This window comes from Hordeum vulgare, chromosome 2H (genome assembly GCF_904849725.1).
Source record: "Hordeum vulgare subsp. vulgare chromosome 2H, MorexV3_pseudomolecules_assembly, whole genome shotgun sequence".
In the NCBI taxonomy this organism is placed as follows: Eukaryota; Viridiplantae; Streptophyta; class Magnoliopsida; order Poales; family Poaceae; genus Hordeum; species Hordeum vulgare.
The window spans coordinates 37,798,739-37,822,898 of record NC_058519.1 but is presented as its reverse complement, the minus strand read 5'-3'; the positions used below and the strand labels follow the sequence as shown (position 1 = coordinate 37,822,898).

The 24,160-nt window shown below is 43.6% G+C and overlaps 1 protein-coding gene and 1 pseudogene across 1 annotated transcript; one reads left to right on the top strand and one right to left on the bottom strand.

The window, feature by feature from the left end:
* Nucleotides 1-4,129: 4,129 nt before the first annotated feature.
* LOC123425240 lies at nucleotides 4,130-13,076 on the bottom strand (annotated as a pseudogene).
* A 9,747-nt stretch (nucleotides 13,077-22,823) lies between these two features.
* Nucleotides 22,824-23,603, top strand: LOC123429440. Its single transcript, XM_045113477.1, has 2 exons — nucleotides 22,824-23,052; nucleotides 23,134-23,603. Exons 1-2 carry the CDS (start codon nucleotides 22,873-22,875, stop codon nucleotides 23,503-23,505), a joined length of 552 nt encoding a protein of 183 aa, XP_044969412.1. The 5' UTR covers nucleotides 22,824-22,872; the 3' UTR covers nucleotides 23,506-23,603.
* Nucleotides 23,604-24,160: the final 557 nt, after the last annotated feature.

The following is a 24,160-nucleotide window of genomic DNA, read 5'->3' as shown; positions in this document are numbered from 1 at the left end:
GGTTTTGCTTCCGCGAAAGGCACGATTTTGTCTTCGCGAGGGGCACACCCGTGCCTTTCGGGAAGGGAAAAAACGCGTTTTCTGTTCGTTCTTGCGAGAGACACGGTTTTGCTTTCGTGAAAGGCACGTTTTTTCCTTCGCGAGAGGCACGCCCGTGCCTTTCGGAAAGGAAAAAAATACGTTTTCTGTTTTTTTGCTAGAGGCACAGTTTTGCCTTCGCGAGAGGCACGCCCGTGCCTTTCGGAAAGGAAAAAAAAACGTGTTTTCTGCTTTTTTTCCGCGAGAGGCACGATTTTGCTTTCGCGAAAGGCACGGTTTTGCATTCGCGAGAGGCACGCTCATGCCTCTTCCCAAAAGGGGAAAACATGCGTTTTCTGCTCTTTTTTTTCCGTGAGAGGCACGGTTTTTTCGTCCGGTTTTTTTATTTGAAAAAAAAGTTCGTCAAAACCTATCAACATGGGATCTAGTTTTGAAGATCTCGATGCGAGAAGCCAACGGTGAAGACGGTTCGAGATTTGAACGCACGGTTTAGGAGATAATAATGTTTTGAAAATACGGATCTATGAAAAAAGGGAAAACTCCCAGGTTGCGACAAATGACACGCATGCAGTGCGCCACTTGTCGCAACCTGTGAAGGTAAGAATAATTGTTAAAAGGTGTACTCGCTAATTAATGATTTCGATCCTGAGACAATGCAGCCATTGGCCGGGAGAGCAAGGCCATCTTAATATTGTTAGTTCCTTACTTATTGTGAAGTACCACCTCCAAATATAAGATGTTTTGAATATTTTAATATGGATTAATACATCTGAAATTAATGGATAACACACACTAAAATACGTCCATACATATCCAAATCAAATAAAAATTTCGAACATTTATAAAAGTGAAGGGATGGAGTATTTAACTTGTGCTGATGCCTATTTTTTTTAAATATTTGCTATTACTTAACACTAACGTTTATAGCACAAGTGGCAGTTTGGACATGAGTACGCTGTCATGCGCAACTAGCGAACTATTGTCTCCCAACTATCGAAGTAACTAAGTAAAATAATTGTATGTGCAACAGAACTCATTTCATGCATTTTAATTGTTTTATACCAATGAAGTATTTCCATCAATCGGGAATTGATTGTTGTACACTAAGACGCCGCCTTCCTACTATTTAGTGACCTAAAACATCTTATAAAAGTTTACGGAGGAAGTAGCTTTTAGTACTCGGTAGTTATTAATATGGCATGAGCAATGTTGCAAGTACTCCACTTCTTGATTAAACTGTATGTAGGAAATATGCAGGGACGATTTGAGAATTTACTGCTCGCAGTGCAATGTGCACGGTTTGCATAAACATATAGAAGCTCTAATATAACTCCAATTCATGATTAAAACTAAATGTTATTTGCCATAGTCTAATAATAACTTCATATGCCTCTGATAATTTTTGTGTATAAATTATCTATCAAAACACACATCTATTCCTCAGGCACAAATCAAAAATATTGACATAGAAGAAAAAAATGAATGCTTATTTGCTATCCTTGATTTATACTCCCTCCGTCTTAATATAAGTGACTCAATTTTGTATAAGTTAAGTCACTCACTTATTTTGGTATGTAGGGAGTATTTTTATAGATAGCTTACCAGGCTTGCTGGTTGGTTCCTTGATTTATATCTAAATGGCATATTAACTGGTGATTTTTTTATCGGGTTTGGTAAAACTCAGCTAGCTGAGTTTTACTTATGGTCTCGTTCATGTACAGGATCGTTGGATCAAAAAATCAGGTAGCGATTCGTGCAGTGTCCTAGCAAGGTTGCCCTTGGCCCGTTTTGCCATTTTTTTTGTATCTGTGCTGTTGACCAGTTGGGGCCCATGACGTCGTCCTGTCAAAGATCGAGGAAAGATAAGAAGCGATGTTGTCTAGTAGTTTTCTTGAGGGTACCGATGCTGCCTTGTCTATGTGTACCGGTCCATGCTGGTCTTTTGTACTTTGTTTTTTTCTCAGCGTTTTTATTGATTATTGTCTTATTTTCTGTATTTTTTGATCTCTAGTTTCAGCTTTTAAATTTATTTATTTTATTTTTATTGTTCCTAGTTTTTATTTAATTTTATGCCGTATTTTTTTTCCTTTTATGTTAGTGAAATGAAAAGCCAAGCCTTTGCTTCGGTGGAAATGCTTTCTCCTAGTGAGGGTGGCAATTGCATATTTTTATTTAATGTTTTGGTGTCTTTTTTTTCCTTCTTATATCAATGACATCAATATTCAAAGTCGGATCGCAACTGCATGTTTTTGAATGTGGCCGCAACTGTAAATGTTCAAAGTCGGGTGGCAACTGCAAGTATTTAAAGTTTGATCGCAACTGCAAGTATTCAAAGTCGAGCCGCAACTGCAAGTATTCAAAGTCGAGTCGCAACAGAAGTATTCAAAGTCGGGTCGCAACTGCATGTTTTTGAATGTGGCCGCAACTGTAAATATTCAAAGTCGGGTGGCAACTGCAAGTATTTAAAGTTCGATCGCAACTGCAAGTATTCAAAGTCGAGTCGCAACAACAAGTATTTAAAGTCGGATCGCAACTGCAAGTATTTCAAAGTCGTGTCGCAACTACAAGTATTCAAAATCTGGTCGCAACTGCAAGTATTCAGAGTCGGTCACAACTATAGGTATTCCACAGTCGGGTCGCAATTACAAGTATGCAAAGTTGGGTCACAACTGCAAGTATTTACAGTAGGGTTGCAAATGCAAGTATCCAATACAAATTTTCAACTAGGGTCACAACAGAAAGTTTTCAAAGTTTTGGGGTGCAACTGCAAGTTTCAAATGGGTTACTAAATTTTTTCAAGTTGGGGTCACCAAGTTGTAAATGGGCTGGCAACTTCAAATTTTAAAATGATGTCACAATTTCATGTTTCAAAACCGTTTGCATTTAAAAATTTATTGGCTAAATTTTGCTATAGTTACTGCTCACTGTTAAGTAGGGTTGATTTTCCCTTCTCAATGCGTTTTCTTTTTTCAGCCCAAAGTCACATGATGAAAAACCCATCTAGAAAGTTTTTTTTTTGTTTGTATGTAGTACATAGCTAATGAAAACATATCTTCTCTCTCTTAAGAAAAAGCTAATAAAAATCTTCCTCAGGAACAAAAATAGACGCCAGAGGAAGAAGTAGCGACCAATCCATCAATCACACAAACTACAAATATCCAATCAACAACCAGCTCATAGAAATAAAAAAGGCCCAAACTCATAGATAAACTGGAAATAATCTACAACAACAATACATGATGTCGGCTGAAAATCACATGAATGAGGCCATAGTTATATCTTAGCTAGATGAGTTCGAACTAATCCCTTTTTTTTATGATACCATTATCCGTGAATCTGAATGTACAGTTACAACTTTTTCCCCATGTGCATCCTTGAATTATCCCAGGAAAAACTGAAACTATTTGAACACTTGCGATGTGTGCCTTCTTGGCATGGATCTTTGCACTATAAACCGGATTCACACATTTTTCGTGCATGCCACATACTTTTTGGTACAAAACTTACAAGTTCTATTTGGAATACATTTTAAGGTTTGGGCATTGTCAAGTGAATCGGAACAAGGTCGAGTTGTTTGAGCTTTTGGACCAGATAAAAATCCATCTTCACTTCGTAAATGATACACACACGCACACACAACACAACACAAATAACTTTTCGTGTGCAAGGCTGATCTCTAATTCAGTAATTTATACTCCCTCCGTCTCAAAATAAATGTCTTAAGCTTAATACAACTTTGTATTAGAGCTAATACAAAGTTGAGACAATTATTTTGGGACGGAGGGAGTATAATTTACTAATGAATCATTGGCTACAGACTATAAGTTAATGCTGAAAAAAAACTTAGCAGGTGTGGCAGGAAACCAAGGGCTTGCTCTCTTGATTTTTCTTCTACCGCAAACTGTTTAAATGGACATTTGTGCATCAAAAGTTAAGTGCTCCCCCCTATAACTTATACTCAGAATAAAGCGACAAACCTTACAAAATTAAGGTACAAAAAAAGCGACAAACATTACAAAATACAGTATGTAAAAAATGTCATCATCTCAAAACGCATCCTCCAAAAACCGTACTCTTTATGTTGTTGTTATTATGGTCTCCAGGGGTCGAGGACATAGCCGGCGAAGGCGATGGCGCCGGTGCCCTCCTCCACAATGAAGTAGGCGAACGGATGATCGGCCACGAAATCCACCGGTGAATGATAATATCGGTGCGTCTGTCTTGCGTGCTCGCCTCGTCTCTGGGTCTGGGATGGACCGGCGAGCCCCCCATCTCGTACTGAAGCTTGAGCACCTTGAACCCGCCGTGCACAGCCACGAACTGCCGCTTCCAGCTCTGCATGAAGGGCACGTCGACGGCGCCGCCGCTGGCCTGGCGGAACGGCGCGTCGGTGGTGTTGCTCTTGTCAAAGGGATCCTCCCACTTGCCCTCGAAGTAGACGGCGTTGCCGAGCACGACGCGCGTCGGCGGTGTTGCTCTTGTCAAAGGGATCCTCCCACGCGTTGATCAGCTGGCGCGACCCCTCGGGGCCGCCGCGGAAGTCGACGGTGGACGCCTCGGCCCGGTACGCGCCGTCGACGACGGTCTTGCGGAACCCGGGCTTGAGCGGGCACGCCAGGTCGCTCCAGACGCCGCACGCGAACGCCACGCGCGGGCCGCCGGAGCCCGACCGGTCCCGCAGCGTGTCCCCGGCCGCGCGCGCGACGAACGCGTCGAGCTCGCCGCGGGACGGCACGCCGAGGACGCGGGCGCCGGCCGCCACGAGCGCGAGCGCGGTGTAGATGGACAGCGGCGAGAAGACCAGGTTGCTGTCTGCGTGCTTGTCGGCCAGGGCCCGCGCGAGGCTGGCGGATAGCGCCGCCAGCCCTTCGGAGCCGGAGACTACGCCGCCGGCAGGCTGCGGCTGATGCCTCCTCATCGGCCCGGCTCCTCGGAAGTCCATCGTATCGTATCGAATGAGGTAAATACACGAGTGGTGTCTGAACTTGCAACGGATGTTCAGTTTAGTGTATGAACTTGAAAAATACGTCAAACTGGTTCTAAAACTTGACACGGACATGCAAATACGATACTGATGCCATCCATATACGTAAAGTGCTCCGACATGGCATCGTATATAGTTGATGTGGCAGGCATGGGTCCATTTGTAACAACGAAAAATGATGTTGAAAGGACTCGAATAAATCTAAATAGCAGCCTATGCTGGCCATTACGTCAACCTGGTCTTGTTGCCAAAGAAAACTCCCAACGCTTAATGTAGCCTATATAAAACGATTTTGCTAAAACTCATTCGCATGAGAAATCTTTTGGTCTCATTCATTTTTTTCAACCGTCGGATTCAATCACGCTGTGATCCGTGTTTTGTCTTTTGTTTAGACGAGGTGGAAAGCTTCACAGTGACAAAGGTCGTGTCTCACTGCTCGGCTCGCGGGTCGTTTTTTTTTGCCGCACCTTTTTTTTATCTCACACTCAGAAGAGAGGACCCGTTATGAGTTTTTGTTTGCTGGTCTTGTGACGTTAGGTTCGTTCGTTTTTCTCTCTGTGTCCTAGGCTGCATGGATGCACGGGAGATAAATAAAGGTATAAGTGTCTTTTTTTTTGCACTTTGTTTTTCTTTGCTGCTCTATTTTTATTCATTATTCCTATTTAAATTTCTATTTTAACTTCATTTTTTTTTACTTTTTTGGTTTTTATATTTTGGTTGGGAGAGAACATGTAGATATATTTTAACTAATATTTATTAGACAAAGATTTTGATTTGGATCGGCTCGACCCTCTAGGGGTGGCCTCGACATATATTTATATGGGGTACATAGTACAAATACAAGGTATATCTCAAAGCTATATATAGTAGTCTAAATACAAGTCTAACACCCTCCCTCAATCTCAACCTGTGTCACGAAGGTTGAGATTGCGCCGGCAAACCTCAAACAAAGGTAGTGGCAGCGGCTTTGTGAAGATGTCTGCTAGCTGATCCTTAGAAGAGATAAACTTGATCTGAAGTAGCTTCTGTGCAACACGTTCCCGGACAAAATGATAATCAACTTCGATGTGCTTTGTTCGTGCATGAAATACTGGATTAGAAGAAAGGTATGTAGCACCAATATTGTCACACCAAAGAATCGGTGGCTCGCGCTGAGGGACCCTTAACTCACGAAGCAATGACTGTACCCATATAAGCTCTGCTGTCGCATTGGCTACAGCTTTGTATTCAGCCTCAGTACTACTGCGAGAAACCGTAGCATGCTTGCGAGCATTCCAAGCGATCAAGTTAGGACCAAGGAATACATCATATCCCCCCGTAGAGCGCCGGTCATCAGGATTACCGGCCCAGTCAGCATCCGAAAAAGCAGAGATAACACCAGACGGAGCAGGCTGAAGGTGCAAGCCATACGAGGCAGTAAAACGGACATAGCGAAGAATGCGTTTGACAGCAGACCAGTGAGAATCACGAGGTGAATGGAGGTACTGACAAACACGATTAACCGCAAAGGAAATGTCCGGTCTCGTAATAGTCAAGTACTGCAGGCCACCAACAATACTGCGATATGTAGTAGCATCAGCAGAAGAAAGAAGTGCACCAGTATCAGCTGAGATCCTCTCGGTAGCAGACATAGGTGTAGACACAGGTTTGCACTTGAGCATACTAGCACGACGTAGAAGATCCTGTGAATACTTTTTCTGAGTAAGAGATAGTCCGGTAGATGCATGAGTGACTTCCAAGCCCAGAAAATAATGAAGCTTGCCGAGGTCCTTGACAGCAAAATCAGAACTAAGAGCTGAGATTAGGCGATCAGCAGCAGCGACTGAAGAACTAACAAGGATGATATCATCAACATAAACCAGAAGATACATAGTAACCTGAGGGCGTTGTAGTAAGAACAACGATGTATCAGCTGTCGAAGGAACAAAACCAAGAGCTTGAAGAGCAGAGGCAAGACGAGCATGCCAGGCACGGGGAGCCTGCTTAAGGCCATACAATGCCTTGTCCAACCGACATAGGTGATGAGGATGATCAGGATCAACAAACCCAGGTGGCTGACGCATGTAGACTTCCTCCTCCAATACGCCATGAAGAAAAGCATTCTGAACATCCAATTGACGAAGAAACCAACCACGAGTAACTGCCAAAGATAATAGAAGTCGAATGGTAGTGGGCTTGACAACTGGACTAAAAGTATCCTCGTAGTCAAGTCCGTGACGTTGTTTAAATCCTTTAGCAACCAAACGGGCTTTGTACCGCTCAATGGAACCATCAGAATGTTTCTTGACTTTAAAAACCCATTTGCAATCAATAATATTAACACCGGAAGGAGGAGGTACCAGGCGCCAAGTTTTGTTGTGAAGAAGAGCATGATACTCCTCTTCCATTGCAGCTCGCCAGTGTGGAATACTCATCGCAGCCTGAAAATGTCGTGGTTCGGAGGTTGGATCAGATATGGCATGGGCCATACATACAGCAAGCCAAGCAACTGTCCCATCAGTGCGTTTCTTGGGACAAAAAATGCCACTACGACTGCGAGTGCGTGGTCCAGAAATGACCGGAGGTGGAATAGGCGGCGATGACGGTACATGCACAGGCGACGAAGAAGGCGTATTTGCTGAAGCTGGTGAGAAGACAGACGTGTCCACTGGACTGGGCGACAGGGACCCAATTGAATCTGTAGTAGAGGGAGGCCTAGGCGAGGAAGGCCCACGCGGCGTGGCTGGCTCATGCACGCCAGAACCAGCCGGGGCGCCCATGTTGAGCGAGCCACCAGGTGTGGCTGGGTTGTCCAAGACCGGTTGACCAAGTTGGTTGAGTCCACCTTTTGCATGGACATAACCACGTGAAGGTGTGGCAATGGCTGGGTCATGCATGTGGCCATGCATGCCATGTGAAGATGGCGTTGTAGTATCCGAATCATCCAAGAGTTCTAGCCGAGCACCACGACCAATACCTGCACCATGATTAGGTAACAAAATAGACGAATATGCAATATCTTCAAATTGGTCAAAGGAAATAGGGGTTGAACGGGATGATTGTGGTATATCAGAAGATGTTGGGAGATTAGAAAACGGAAACGAGTTTTCATCAAAAATAACATCACGCGAGATGTACACTCGATTTGTTGGAACATGGAGACACTTATATCCTTTGTGAAGCGAACTATAGCCAAGAAAGACACATTTTTTTGATCGGAACTCAAGCTTACGACTATTATAGGGACGAAGATGTGGCCAACACGCACAACCAAACACCTTGAGAAAAGTGTAGTCAGGAACCTCATTAAAGAGAACTTCGATGGGAGTTTTCATGTTTAGCACACGTGTGGGAAGCCGGTTGATAAGGAAACAAGCCGTAAAGAAAGCATCACTCCAAAAGCGAAAGGGTACCGACGCATGTGCTAGTAAGGTGAGACCGGTTTCAACGACGTGACGGTGTTTGCGTTCAGCGGCACCATTTTGTTGATGTGTATGGGGACAAGACACACGGTGAGAAATCCCAAGCTTCTGGAAAAAAGTATTGAGGTTGCGATATTCGCCCCCCCAATCTGATTGAACATGTATAATTTTGTGCTTGAGAAGACGTTCAACGTGTGACTGAAATTGAAGAAAGATATTAAACACATCAGACTTGCGCTTAAGGAGATAAAGCCATGTAAAACGACTATAAGCATCAATGAAACTGACATAATAGTTGTGACCACTAACAGAAGTTTGGGCTGGACCCCATACATCAGAAAACACAATCTCTAAAGGATTGTTGACAACTCGGCTAGAAGAAGAAAAAGGAAGTTGGTGACTTTTTCCCTGCTGACAAGCATCACAAATTGCTATCTCTTTATTACTAGACATCATGGGAAGTTCATGTCGATGAAGCACATGCCGCACGATCGGCAAGGCGGGATGACCAAGACGGGAATGCCACTGAGAAGACGAGACACGGACACCACTGAAGACATAAGACATGCGAGGCACATCTAGAGAGTATAGGCCACCGCGATAGCGACCTCTAAGTAGCACGTCCTGTGTTGCTCGGTCCTTGACAAAAAAATAGAATGGGTGAAATTCAACGGCAACATTATTGTCATAAGTGAGTCTAGGAACAGATAAAAGGTTACGAGTGACAGATGGAACACGAAGAACGTTCGAAAGTTGAAGTTGGCGAGATGTAGATGTGAGAAGGGATGCTTGACCAATATGAGAGATATGCATACCTGCCCCATTTGCCGTATGAATTTTGTCATGGCCTTGGTATGGCTCGTGTGAGGTGAGCTTGCCGAGCTCGCTCGTCAGGTGATCTGTCGCGCCAGTATCCATGTACCAGCTAGAATCAATAGGATAGGATGGAGTGTACCCTTGCGAAGCCTGTACGTTCGTTGCCATGGCAGCTTGGCGTTCATTGTTGCGTCCATCGTTGCCTATACCCAGGAAATCACGCTTAAAGCGTTTATGGCAACGGGAAGCTAGGTGGCCTGGGATACCACACAACTGACATGGCGGGCGATTGCCTTGGGCGCCGCACACCGGGCAACCAGAACGAGGGTTCCCCTGGCCCCCTTGACGACCGCCAACTGTGCCGGAGTAAGCCGATGACTGTGAAGGACTGGGGAGGAGCGGTGGCTTGCTGCTGGAACCACTAGATGGGCGGGAGCGAGCTCCGTTGCGGTATACTGCATTCGCAGAGGAAGGGTCGGTGTAGACCTCCGCGGCACGCCGAGTCTCAAGACGGTGTTCCGTCCCAAGGAGCCGAGCGTAAAGATCACGCGGCGCAATCGGGGTGTCACGTCCATGAACTGCCTCAACAAGCGAATCATATTCACTGTCAAGGCCATTGAGAACAAACGAAGTAAACTCTTCGTCGCTGAGTGGCCGTCCAATCGAGGTGAGTGTGTCGGAGAGGGCCTTGATCTTGTTGAAGAAGACGGAAGCAGAGAGGTCACGTTTCTTCATGTCTTGTAGCTGTTGACGGATCGCCATGGAGCGCGCGGTTGACTGAGAGGCAAAACTCCCCTCGAGCACCGACCATGCGTCTTGAGAGGTAGCAGCAAAGAGAACCATGCCGGCAATCCCTTCAGAGAGAGACGAGCGGATGGCGGAGAGGATCGCCTGGTCTTGAGCAAGCCAGACGCGGTACGCCGGATTGATCCGAGCATCAGAAGGCCCAGTTGAGAGGAACTGTACTGGGCAGGGCAATGTTCCGTCGATGAATCCTTCGAGGTAGTGACTGCGAAGGAGCGGAAGAAACTGGGCACGCCAATAGAGATAGTTGTCGGCGGTGAGCTTGACCGTGAGGAGGTGAGCAAAGTGAAACGGCGCCGGCAGGGGCGCCTCAGCCATCACAGGATCGACTGTGGCGGCGATCGGGGCAGTCAGAGAGCCATGCCCTATGGAGGAGGTGGCAAGGATCCCCCCGTTGGTGAAGAAGGACTGAGCGGCCGGTGGATCGCTGGAGAACATCGCCCCGGCGGCTAGGGTTCCGAGGGTGAACGACGGAAGACCAGCGTTAGAGCTTGACGTGGAGCCGCCGGCTAAGAGCGTCTGGAGTGTTGTAGGCAGACCAAAGGCAGTGGAGGAGCCTGGTGTAGGGAACGTCGCCATTGTGGTATGCAAACGAAGGCGTGGATGTGCGCAAGCTAGCACACAGGGAGGTGGATGGATTTTGAGATGAGGTTAGCTAGCTACGTACGTGAGCCAGATCGAATCGATCTATGAACTCGGCGACTAGCGTAATCTACGGAACGGCGGCGGAAAGATCGACTAGTCTGATACCATATTAGACAAAGATTTTGGTTTGGATCGGCTCGACCCTCTAGGGGTGGCCTCGACATATATTTATATGGGGTACATAGTACAAATACAAGGTATATCTCAAAGCTATATATAGTAGTCTAAATACAAGTCTAACAATATTTAATTCTTTAAATGTACTAGAAGATTTTTTATACTTCTTTTCTGCATTTTGGTTTTCTTTGTTGTTTCATTTTTTGTCTATTATTCCTATTTTACTTTTTTTAATATTTTTTCATTTTATTTTGTTTTCATTGTTTGGTTGGAAGAGAACATTTAGAGATTTTTTAAACTACTTTTTACTCAGATGAAATTTGGTTATCTTTTTAAATGTACTAGAAAATATTTTTTTATACTTATATTTTGTGTTCTCAGATATTTTCTCTCATTAGGCAATGCCACAGCGAGGGTTATCGGGCTAGTTGCATGTCTAACATTAGACATGCAACTTCAAACATTATAACTCAGCTGCAATTGCATTGGGTGTAAAGAGACTGCAACTGGGTCAGGGCGGGGGTTACCGGACTAGTTGCATGTCCACTATTAGACATGCATCTTCAAGCATTGGAACCCGACTGTAATTGCACTAGGTGCAAAGAGACTGCAACTGGGTTCGGGATGGGGGTTGTCGGACCAGTTGCATGTCCATTTTTAGACATGCAACTTTAAGTATTGGACCCGACTGCAATTGCACTAGGTGGAAAGAGACCGCAACTGGGTTCGAGATGGGGGTTGTTAGACCAGTTACATGTGCACCTTTAGACATGCAACTTCAAGCATTGGAACCTGTCTGCAATTGCACTAGGTGTAAAGAGATTGCAACTGGGTTCGGGACGTGGGTTGTCAGGCCAGTTGCATGTGCGCCAGTAGACATGCAACTTCAAGCATTGAAACCCGACTGCAATTGCACTGGATGCTAGGAGACTGCAACTGGGTTCGGGACGGGGGTTGTCAGACCAGTTGCATGTGCATCTGTAGACATGCAAATGCAAAAAAGAAAAGACACAAGCAACAGTGAACATGATGCATGCGTATATCCTAGTTGACATGTGTAGAAGATTTACGTGTAAGCATTTCCTTCCTTTAGCCGTGCAAATGTAGAAAAAAAACAAGACACATAGCTACGTAGTAAAAACAAGCCCAACCCAGCCAACATAACACAAGAAAAGAAGCACAAGGGAAAAACAATAACATATCATAAAAAAAAGTGAATGAGACCAAATTATATCTCATCTAGATGAGTTCTAGCCACTCCCTATATAAAAACAGTTGCGGTACATAAATGGGCGACACTTAATTCTTTTTGAAAATAAAAAAATATGTTCAATCCCATAACCCTGTTTGTATCCTGCAAACTGTGGACTTTGATGATCAAAAAGTTTGTTTTACTCCTAAAAATGTAAACAATTATCATAATAATAAAAGTTAGTATCAGATATTCATGTGCTATTAATAATTATCTCATAGTCAACAAACATCTGTGTGCACATATACTATTACTTAAAAAAGCACAAAAAAGGATCCATACTGTTATGAATATTTGTGGTACAAAAATATTAACCTCATGGTACACAAATATTCGTGTGCACACAAAATCAATATAGTGGTTTGCAATATTTTGAAATATTCACCTATTATTCATAAAATACTATTTAAAATATAACCAATGGGTGTTTTAAAGTGTTACTTAATACAAACATTTAAAATATACAATCAAATATCATAATCCATTTAAAGACCCCAACCATTTCAATTTACCTTCAGCTTAAGAAGCGCAATAAAATCTAGTTCACGTGGTGGCCAGCACCGGCTGCGCTTTAGCTTGAGGTTTGATGGTTCAAATACGTTTCGTCGCTGTTTTCTATTTTAATTTTCGTTGATAAGCGGGACCCATTAGTCATAGACATATATTATCTAGTAATCATGTTTTTTAGGATCATCCAGTAATCATGTTTAAAAAATGGGCCTCATGCCACATAAGCTATATACGATGCCACATCGGCGCACTTTACGTATATGAATGGGATAATCACCGTATTTGCACGTCTGTGGCAAGTTGTGGAACCAATTCGATGTATTTTTCAAGTTCAGGCACTAAGGTGAACATCTGTGGCAAGTTCAAACACCACTAGTGTATTTACCTCGTATCGAATCGAATCGATCGCGGGTTTGGAATCGATGACGGTTCTGATTATTCTGCTTCGGTTGCTGTTACGAGTGGCTAAGGGCTCTGGGTATTTGTATTGTGGAGTTGAATCAATGTGTGACCGTTACGTATACGTTCTCAAATTTGTACGGTCTCGGGTTGGTTTCCTGTTTGATTTCCTTCTCTCTTTTTTACTTTCTATTTTTCTTCTTTTATATAGGATCCATCTATGTCACATCTAGATGTAAGATAATACTTATCTTACCCCCGTCCTAAAATAAATGTCTCAACTTTACACTAACTTGTACGGTTAAAACACTTATTTTGGGACTGAGGGAGTACCTCGCTAGATTGTGGGTGAGGATTTCCTTCTTTCTTTTTATTTTACCAATTTTCAGTGAGTTTTCAGATAATTAGTCAACATTTTATAAAGTATCATGAAAAGCACATAAATAAAGTATTTTTTTACATATATAATATTATAAACTATAAAAGGTACATAAATAACGGGCAAACAATTATACAGTACAAATAAAAGTACATAAATAAATTCCATTTTGAAAAGTATTATTTAATAATTATTGAGCATTACGTATAAAGAAAAGCACGTAAATAAAATAAATTTACATATAGGTACAATCTTATAAGCTACATATAGGTACAATCTTATAAAGTATACACAAACATACATAAGTGATGAAAAAATATTTCTAAAGTATAAACAAAAGTATAATAAATAAATACCAATTTAAAAAGTGTTTTTAATAATTTTTCAACATTTTATAAAGTACAATAAAAACCACATAAATAGAGTAAACTCTCTATATCTGTACAATTTTATAAACCATAAAGAAACGTTCACCAATAACAAAAAACAATTATAAAATATAAATAAATGTACATAAACAAAATAAATTTTGAAAATTATTTTTGAAGAATTATTCAGCATTTTATAAATAAAAGCACATAAATAAACTAAAATTTATACATATGTACAGTTTTATAAACTATACAGAAACATACATAAATAATGAAAATACAATTAAAAAGTATAACTAATTTATATAAATAAATTCCAATTCTAAGAGTGTTATTTTAATAATTATTCGACATTTTATAAAATATATAGAAAAGCACATAAATAACATAAACTTCATATATATGTACAATTTTAGAAACAATAAAGAAACATACATAAATAATGGCAAAGCTATTCTAAATTATAAACACAAGTCCTGAAATAAATTCCAATATGAAGAGTGTTTTTTTATAATTATTCAACATTTTATAAAGTATAATGAAAAGCACACAAATAAAGTAAACACATATTTTTTTGAGTGGTTGAACTGTAAATTGGCAAAATCGACGTAACATTGAAGCGGCCCAGGCCCAAGTGTGCGCTTTATGTGATAATAGCTTCAGACAGGGAATATAAAAAATGCTGCGCCCTAGGGTCCCATAATCGGGGCATTTCCTATTTGGCTCGCCAGGCGTCAGTTCACGTGCATTTTTTCTTAACTGGCGCCTGTGGCGTTTGAACTGGGCTGGCCCATCTAATCAGTTGCGACGCTTTTAAAAAAAATCTATGAACTTATTTCATTATTGATGAACTTTTTTCAAAATTTCAACGAATACTTTTACAAATTGATGAACTTTTTTTAATATTTATGAACTTTTTTGAAATTTTATGAACATCTTTTTGAAAATGAATGATCTTTTTAAATTTTATGATTTTTTTCTTCATTTTTTTAATATTTATTACTTTTTCTAAAATACATATTTTCTATTTTAATAAATGTTGACTGATTTTTCTAAAAAATTAATGAACTTTTCATCAATTGGATGAACTTGTTTTCATTTCAAATGAACTTTCTTTTGAGATGGCAACTGAACTTTCTTTCAAATTGAAGAACTTTATTCAAAATTTATGGAGCTTTTCGAAAATATGATTTTTTTAATGGAGGAACATTTTTAGTTAAATGTGTAAACCTTTTGTTTATATATATTATTTTCCTAACAAGAAAAATAAAAAAGAAAAAATCTGAACAACATTCTAGTGGTCCGGTCCATGCTAGCAGAGCTGTAGGCGCCGGAGTTTTAACGGATCCCCAGAATCGTTGAAACAAAAGAGGGAAAAAAAGGTGTTTTACTCCAAAGGGCCCAGACAGGTTTGAACCTGCATCAGCTCGGTTGAACCGTGTGGCAATATCTACTGTACGGCTAAACCTATTTGGCGCCTCGGGCGCCTGTTGCAATGCAATTTTGCAAACGGGTGCTTGCAGCGTCCCCGTGCTGGGCCAGCCCATGTAAGATGAGTCAAAGGAAGAAAAGAGAGGTGACGTTCAGCGCGGGGTGGCGGGTCGTTTTCCCACGTTGCTTTCCTCCTTTCTTTCCTTTTTCCTTTTTTCCTTTTTCTTTTTTTCTTTGACCTGGATCAACGATTTTTCTTGTTTGTTTTGACTTGGTTCAACGATTTGAAAAGTGTTTATTAAATTTGTTATTTTGTCTTTTAAAATGATGAACTGTTTTCAAAGTTTTGAACTTTTTTCAAATTTGATGATTTTTTTCCCAAATTAGATGAACTTTTTTCCAAAATCGGTGAACTATTTTTCAAATTTGATGAGCTCTTTTCCAAAATTGGTGAACTTTTTTCACATTCAATGAACTTTTTTCCAAAATCGTGAACGTTTTTCAAAATCAGTGAACTTTTTGTAAAAGTCGATGATAGTTTTTATAAAATCGGTGAACTTTTTCCCCAAAATTGATGAACTTTTTTCATAATCGGTGATATTTTTTTCAAAATTGATGAACTCTTCTAAACTTAAATGAAATTTTTAGTTATTTTATTGACTTTATAAAAATTGGTTGATTTTTTTTAAAATCGATGATTTTTTATTTTTATTTCACTTCTTTCTTATTAAAATCAACAGTTGACCAGTCAATTTAACAACCGTGGCCGTACAAAACAGCGGCGAGCCAGGAAACGTAAGGCGCCGCGAGTTAAGCGCTCGCTACTTGGGCCGGCCCATGATTTGGCGGATGTGAGCGCGAGCTGCGTTAGTTCGCGCCTCAAGCGCCAACTAGGATGGGATTTCCTATTCGGTGCTGCAGCGTCAGGTAACGTGCATTTTGTTAACTGGCGCCGGCGGCTTTCTTATATGGGCCGGACCGTCTAGACGGCGCGTGATGAACTTTTTCTGGAAAAAATTCTATAATTTTGTTTTTGAATATTGATGAACTTTTCTTAAATTTTGACGAACAGTTTCTCATATTGATGAAATTTTCTCTGAAAATTGATGAGCCTTTAAATTCTATGAAGTTTGTTGAATACCAATGAACTATTTTGAAAAAAGTGGAACAGATTTTTGAAAATGGATGATATTTTTTAATATCAATGAACTTTTTACATGTTTATGAAAAAAATTCAGTTCAATGAACTTTTTTTTAAATACATAATTGTTTTTCAGTTCAATGAAATTTGTTAGAAATACATGAAATTTTCGTGAATATCTATGAGCGTATTCAAATTTAATGAACCTTTTCCGAATTGGATGAACTTATTTTTTAATTTTTATGAATTTTAAAAATTGATGAACGTTTTTTAATTAAACCCGTAAACCTTTTGTTTCTATTTTTATTTTCATAAGAAATAAAAAATATGTGTGGTTTTTTCATACTGTATCAACAAAAAAAAGGAAAAAAAACTGGGCAGTTCGCGAGTGTGCTAGGGGGCCGGTCCTGCCCAGCGACGCTGCAGGCGCCGAATCGTTAACCGGTGCCTGCAGCGCTGGCTAGGAGTTGCCAACTAGGACGGGACACACGGCGTAATAAACCTTTCCTGGCCAAGTTAAAAAAACTGTTTGCGCCGTGCGTTCGGTTTCAAAAATAAATTGTAATTCATAAATTTAATGATTAACGAAATTTCATTCAAATATGGAAAACAGTAAATAATTTTTAACAGAATTTCATCCAAATATAGAAAACATTGCTTAATTTTTTAAACGAAATTTCATTCAAATATATGAAACATTACATAGTTTTTTTGAATAAAAATTAAATTGTTTTTCATAACCTAATTTAACCACTATCCTCGACAAGATCGAGGATCTCGGCCGGGCCACCCGCGCCCGATGGTCCGACGCTGTCGTCGTCATCGTCGTTGTTGTTGCTGTTGTTCCACCACTCAGTCGTCCGCTGCTCTCGCTGCCAACTCGCGGAAGACAGTCACGTAGCCGACTCGTTCATGGGATTGGCCGGGTCCCTAACCTGCAACGACGACACCCATCCCGGCGGCTCCTGCTCAGATGCGCAGAGAACTGCCAGCAACCTCGGTGAGTCCGCGGGGTCGCCCTGTTGTTGAAGGGCCCTTTGCAGCGACGAGAGCTCCACCTCGGGTAGTGCAGGGGCGACAGAGGAGTGTTGGGCAGCGAAGCCACCTGCTCCGCCGGGAACATCCTCTCCCGTCGAGGGGCCGAGGAGGTTGGGGGTGACGCCGCGGGTCGCAAGCCGGAAGGTGCCGAGGACCCCGCCGAATGTTTTGCCCCTCCAAAACCACCGTCCGTTTTGATATTCCACCGACCGCCGTTGCCACAACGGATCTCTTCGGGGGGAGGGGAGGGGAGGCGAGGCTGTCGGCGTTGATGTGGTATGGCTTCGATGGCTTCATCGATGGTGGGACGAGAAGGTTGAAGCGATGCAAATCAGTCGCCTGATCCAGGAGCCCGCCGACACCGGGAGGTCGTCGTCGGAGTCGGAGCTCGACATGGTGTCCGAGGGGAGGCCAACAACGAAGTGAGAGGGAGAAGATGGAAGGAGAGAAGCAGAGTGGGACGATGCGGTTTGAGCGCCTCAGCGACAATTTTTATAGCCGGCGGGAGGCCGAGCTGGCGTTAATGCGGTGGGTGATGGGTGGGATGGTGCGGGCAAGCGGGACGACACGACAGGCGAGGCGACGACACGACACGGGTGGGACGGTGTGGCAGGCGAGACGACGACGTGACGCCTGATGCCGGACGACGCCGTAGGCGAGGCCTACCGTGATTAAGGCGCGTTTGACCCGGGACACGGTGCTCCATGACCCGGCACGACGTTGGCAGTGTGTGACAACCACCCGCATGCGCGCGGCGTCTTTTATTATTGACATGGCCCATTCAGTCGAGATTGTTACGCGGCTCGGCACCACACGACTCGACTTATCCGTACGAAGGCGGGGGCATGGGCGGGCGGCCTTTTTAATGAAGGGAATCTTATCCTTCATAGCGAAAGGGTATCGGTTAATCTGAGCCCTTGATGTGTTAGAAGGTGTACCGGAGGAGAAGTGTTATAAAAGTAGATGCATATGTTATCACACATATAACACTAACGACTATGAAGGTATTATTAACATGAAATAGTAAGAGCATCTGCAACAGACGCGCTGAAAAATTTGTCTTTTTTACGCGCGTTACCGTTTTGGACGCTCGAGCGGAGGCGGGAAAACTGCGCGCGTGGCAAAACTAGTTCAGTGCGCGGGCAAAAACGCCATCGTGCGCCGTTTATTTGCTGCGCTCGCTCTCGCCCGCGGCAAACTCGAGCGCCTGCTTGCAACTCCACCTACCCCATCAAGCCGCGGCGCCGCCGCCTGCGCCACTCTATTTCTTCCGGCGACCGTTCTGGCGCTTCCCCGGCCTATCCCCCACGCCGCTGCTGCTTCCTCTGTCACTGCCGCCCCCGTTCCATCTCTCTCTAGTCACCACCGCCCCTCGCGTGCGGCAGTCGACCGACTAACGGAGCCCGACCGCCCACTATCGCTCGGCGCCCGCAAGGTGTTAGACAAAACGCCCGCAAGGTATGTATTGGATTCAACTACACATTTTTTACATGAATTTGAAGATGCATGTTGTTTGTAGTTTTCATAGCTTAGTTTAAACATTGTAGATGAGTTCCTCATATGATTCTTATGAAGAAGAATTTTATATGGAAGAGGAGGAGGATCTTGCAATGATCCTAGCTATGCACATCAATAAAAAACCAAAGCACGGTGGTTCGGTTATGGGTCGGCAGAAAATTTGGAGGGATAGGATCGATGCCCACAACAGATTGATCAGGCACTATTTTACGGATAATCCCGTGTACCCCGAGTCGTACTTCCGGCGTCAGTTTAGGATGAGCACCGAGTTGTTCAGACGCATTGCAGAGAAACTAGCGAGCCATGACCGGTTTTTTCAGCAAAGAAGGAATGCCGTCGGAGAGCTCGGGCATAGCACCTTTCAGAAAGTGACAGCCGCTTTGCATATGTTGGCATATCGTATCCCGCTGATCTAGTTGATGATCACTTGGCCATGGGTGTGAGTCAAGGCATCATGTGTGCCAAACGCTTTGCAGTCGGAATTGTGCAAGTGTTTGGCCAGGAGTATTTGAGAACTCCCAATGCTGAAGACGTCGCAAGGCTATTGGAGATGAACAAAGCTCGTGGCTTTGCAGGTATGCTTGGCTCAACAGATTGCATGCAATGGAGTTGGAAGAATTGTCCTAAGGCATGCCATGGACAATTCCATGGCCAAAAAAGGGTTCCACTATAATCGTTGAAGCGGTGGCCGATCAAGAGACTTGGATTTGGCATGCTTTTTTTGGAATGTCTGGATCTTTGAATGACATCAATGTTGTCAATCGGTTACCGCTGATGAATAAGATTGCAAATGGGGAACTGCCACCGGTGCAGTTTGTAGCAAATGGCCATACATACAACTATGGCTACTATCTTGCGGACGCCATTTATCCAAAGTGGCAAACATTTGTCAAGCCATTGAAAAAATCGGAAGGTAAGAAAAATCTTGATTTCCACAATGCTCAGGCGACGGCTAGAAAAGATGTGGAGAGAGCTTTTGGAAATTTTCAAGCCCAATTTGCTACTGTGAGAGGACCGACTAGATTTTGAGATCAAAACATGCTTTGGTACATCATGCATGCTTGTGTGATCATGCACAACGTGATCATTGAGAATGAACGCGTCCAAGTTCTAGACTACTCTCAGTATGAGCTTTTGGGACATCCCATGCGAGCGTGGCGGAGGGCTGAAAGGATGGCCCGTTTTGTTGCCTCTTATCATGCCATCCGGCTCCCGAAACGCATGTTGATCTTCAAAAGAATCTCATCGAGGAATGATGGACATGGAATGACCGACAGAGAGCATAATGATTCGTGCTTTTGATGTTGTATTGTTAAACTATTTGTTGTATTGAAAGATAAACTATTTGTTTGAGTTGTAAAAACTATTTATTTGAGTTGTAAAAACTATTTGTTTGGGTTGTGTTTGATCATTTTTACTTGTGTTTTAAGCGCATATGTTGTTTGAGCGATAGCGCGCGCTGCATTTACCGCGCCTGTTGGAGATACGCGTGCGCTGCATTTTACAGCGGCCGCTGAAGCTAGCGTTGGCCGCCGCGCCAAAACAGGTGAAGCGCGCGTTGCATACTGATTTTTAGCGCGCCACTCGTTGGACAGCTATTGGAGATGCTCTAATATATATTACTAGTCTAATTTACTCTTCTATGACCAGCCTAATACTGGGAAAGCGGCCGCATGCGGTCTCAAAACTAAGCCGTGTTTGAAACCACAATAAATTATGATGATAGATTATATAATCACATTTATAAAAATAATCTAGGTTGACAAATTTGAAGGTCAGATTATATAGACTGTAATTCATGTTTTTACATTGCATAATGACTTGTCTGTCCTATGCCCGCGCTGAGAAGAAAAAAGGAGGGTGACGGTGGCAAAAATTAGTAATTACCTCTAACTTTACAAGGATAATGTGTCATTAGCAACGCATAATCTGTTTTTATCTTGTGTAAAATAGATTGTGAGTTTTGAATAATCTGTTCATCTACTTTTTATAATCTACAAGATAGTATATCCTGTTTGGAGACATTATAAACTATAAAAACTAAATTATCATAATTTGAGTGGTTTCAAACAGGACCTAAAAGGAAGAAAATAATAAGGTAAATGCTTGTAGCCGGAGCGCCCACCGAATCGTTCGGCCAGTCGCTCGCGGCTTGCGCGCGCTGTCAGACACCCTTGCAACATTTTTCTGCTCAGATTTGCTGTAATCATGTATAAATTTGATGCAAACGTTTGTCATTTTGCTACATTTTTTTCATTCGAAAAGCTACATCCATGCTTGGTTGCAACTCGAGTACGTTGGATTTTTGCTACAACCGACGTTTTAACTTTTGATACAACCGTGTTAATTTTTGCTACAACCGACATCATTTTTTGATACAACTGTTCACTAAAAAAGTTGCATACACGTTCACGTAGATATTTGCTATACCGACGTTTGACTTTTGCTATTACGCACCAACAGCTTCGTTTTTTTTCTACGATCACGTATATATATTTTTTGCTACAATTATTTTTGTTGTTGCAACCATTGAAGAAAATTACTACATCGCGTTGAAATTTGCTGCATCGAAGAAAAAATGTGCGGACGCGTAGTACTGCCCAAATAATAATCCTCTTTGTGATCTGCATAATAATCCTCTTTGTGATCTGCGTAGTGTGTATCCTCCTGTACAATATGCGTATATACCGCTGTCTGTGTCTGCTGACCAAAATACCCGCACCGACTAATCTTATAATCCCCCAATAGCAGCAAAGCAATCTTAGAGTTTAGGAACAGGCTCTACTCCCGTTTGACGCACGCCAGTACATAGGCCAGCTAATTAAGTGAGTTAGTAAAGCATATACGTACTACCGGTTCTCACTTCACTGTCATCCGATCCTCTGCCTCTCTTCCTCGTCCTCTTCCTCCTCCGAGGAAACACGTACGTACATGCTGTCCATGTCGAAGCATCGAACACACAGTAGGGGCTCCCGCGTCCGCGGGCAGCATCCTGTCGCCGTACATGATTTGTCTGTCAATATGGTTCACGACAAAGTACCCTCTTGATCTTCGTCGTCGTCGTCGTCCTCGTGGTCGATCATTGCGAGAGCTAGCGCCACCGGCTATTTGTTGTGCTCATGTGTGTGTTGTCCGGACGACGGGTACCTGCATGCAGTTCTTCGCACCGCAGAGGGCTAGATCCACGAAAATGGCCTCTAAACGTCTCCCTGTTCCTGCTGTGGTTGCTTGCCTCGTCCAACTCATGCTACCACAAGCTCGGTGTCATGGCGTCGGAAGGGCTGTAATGCCCGGAGGGCTGCGTCATGTATCCGGCGCAAATAGCAGCAGCATGAATCATGTATCGCCTTCTATTTCCTTTTTTTTTTTGTGTGTGTGTATTCTCCACTCAAGAACTCGCGAGGATAATGCATGTGGCCTGACGTGACAATAGTACTTTGTGTCAATACGTTGAGTTAACTACATGGTTATGATCTTGACGCAGTGGGCTGGCTACCAGACGGCGGAGGGGCAGGGAGGAGAGTTCTACGGCGGCAGCGCCAGGATCAACGCGTGGGACCTGGAGCTGAAGCCCGACCAGACCAGCTCGTCGGTCATGTGGCTCTCCAGCGGCAACAACCAGATCATGTCGGGTTTCATGGTACGTTCCTGCTTCGATCGATCACATTCACATCTCTCCCTAATCACCACAGGTTTGGCAAGTGATCTACTCCCTCGGTCTCATAATATAAGTCTTTTTAGAGATTCCACTAGAGGACTACATACGGATGTATATAGACATACTTTAGAGTGTAGATTCAGTCATTTTGCTCTGTATGTAGTCTTTTAGTGAAATCGCTTAAAAGACTTATATTTAGAAACGGAGGGAGTATCACTCTGTTGCGTTGCGTCGCAGGTATCCGCCGAGCAGTACAACGACACCGACCTCCATTTCTTCGTGTCATGGACGGTACGTGCGTGCGTGCGTGCTTCCACCATCAGTAAGCTGCGGAACTAAACCTGGAGGACACTACGTGCTGATGGGTTTATGATGGTTGCTATCATTCTCGACCAGGCCGATGGGTTCAACGCCACGGGCTGCATGGACACGGACTGCCAGGGCTTCGTCGGCTCCACGCCGCCGGCCAGCGTCTCCCCCGGATCGACGGTGATGCCCACGTCCGTCTACCACGGCAACCAGACCGAGTACACCGTCACCATACTCCAGGTCCGACCCCATCTGCTGCTCCGATACGTACTGCAAGTTCTTCGTTCGGTTCATTGATGAACCACTGGTGTTTTGATGCAGGTGGCCGGGAACTGGTCCGTCGTCGTGGACGCGTCGGGGGAGGACGAGACGGTCGGGTACTTGCCCGGCTCGCTGTTCACGGGCATGGCGGGCCACGCGACGGTGGTCGGCTGGGGAGGCAACGCGCAGTCGTCGGCCGGCGTTGGGCCGCCGATGGGGAGCGGGCACGGGCCGGACGAGGGGGACGGCGGCGCGGCCTACGTGGCCAGCATCGCGGTGTACGATTCCAAGGGGAGCGCCACCGCCCCGGCCGCCGGGAACGTGACGTCGCTCACGGACGCCGGAGACTGCTACGGTGCCAGCGATTACGAGGTCGGAAAGGACGGCGGCGGGTTCTTCTATTACGGCGGGCCTCAGGGTTGCAACCACTAGAATGTCGTTGAGATTATGCGAGGGGTCACTCGAGACCAACAGTAGTCATCATGGGTGTTGAGACTAAGTGAATGATTTATATTTACACTTTATCGATCCCTCTGTACCTAAATAATTATTATTGAGGAAAATCAGTCTAGTTTTTTTAACAACAATTATTTAGATACACATAGTAGCAAATATGTATATGGGTTACAACGAGAAAAATAATAATCACTACAGGAATCAGTTTATTTGATGTGTACTATAGCGGACGATAAAGGACCAAGTCACGGACGGCAACGACCTTTGTCGTCTGCTGGCTGACGGCCCACTATCAACATTGAAAGTTACGATAATTATATTATTTGCCATCTGCGAGGGTGCAGCGGACGACAAAGATCTTTCCGTCAGTCTCCCTAGAGAAGCAGAAGACAACGGGGCTAGACAGCAAAACATAGTTGTCAGACCCGTTAGGTAGCTAACGACAGCCTTTGTCGTCTGCTTCCACGTGTCCGCCTTTGCCGTCTGCCAACCATGCCCTTTGCCTTCTGCGAGTTGGCCTACCACCACCAGACCATGTGATTTGCCGTCTGTCAGCCCTGGCCTTCGTCGTATGCCAGCCGACGACAAAATAATCAAATGGGTCAGATCAGATGGTGTGAGGTTGTACAGA

Excerpts from the sequence above, each read along its gene's own strand:
- LOC123429440 (XM_045113477.1), top strand. The coding sequence starts at position 22,873 with ATGATGGTTGCTATCATTCTCGACCAGGCCGATGGGTTCAACGCCACG. Across the intron at positions 23,053-23,133 it reads ACACCGTCACCATACTCCAG|GTGGCCGGGAACTGGTCCGT; the intron begins GTCCGACCCCAT and ends GTTTTGATGCAG.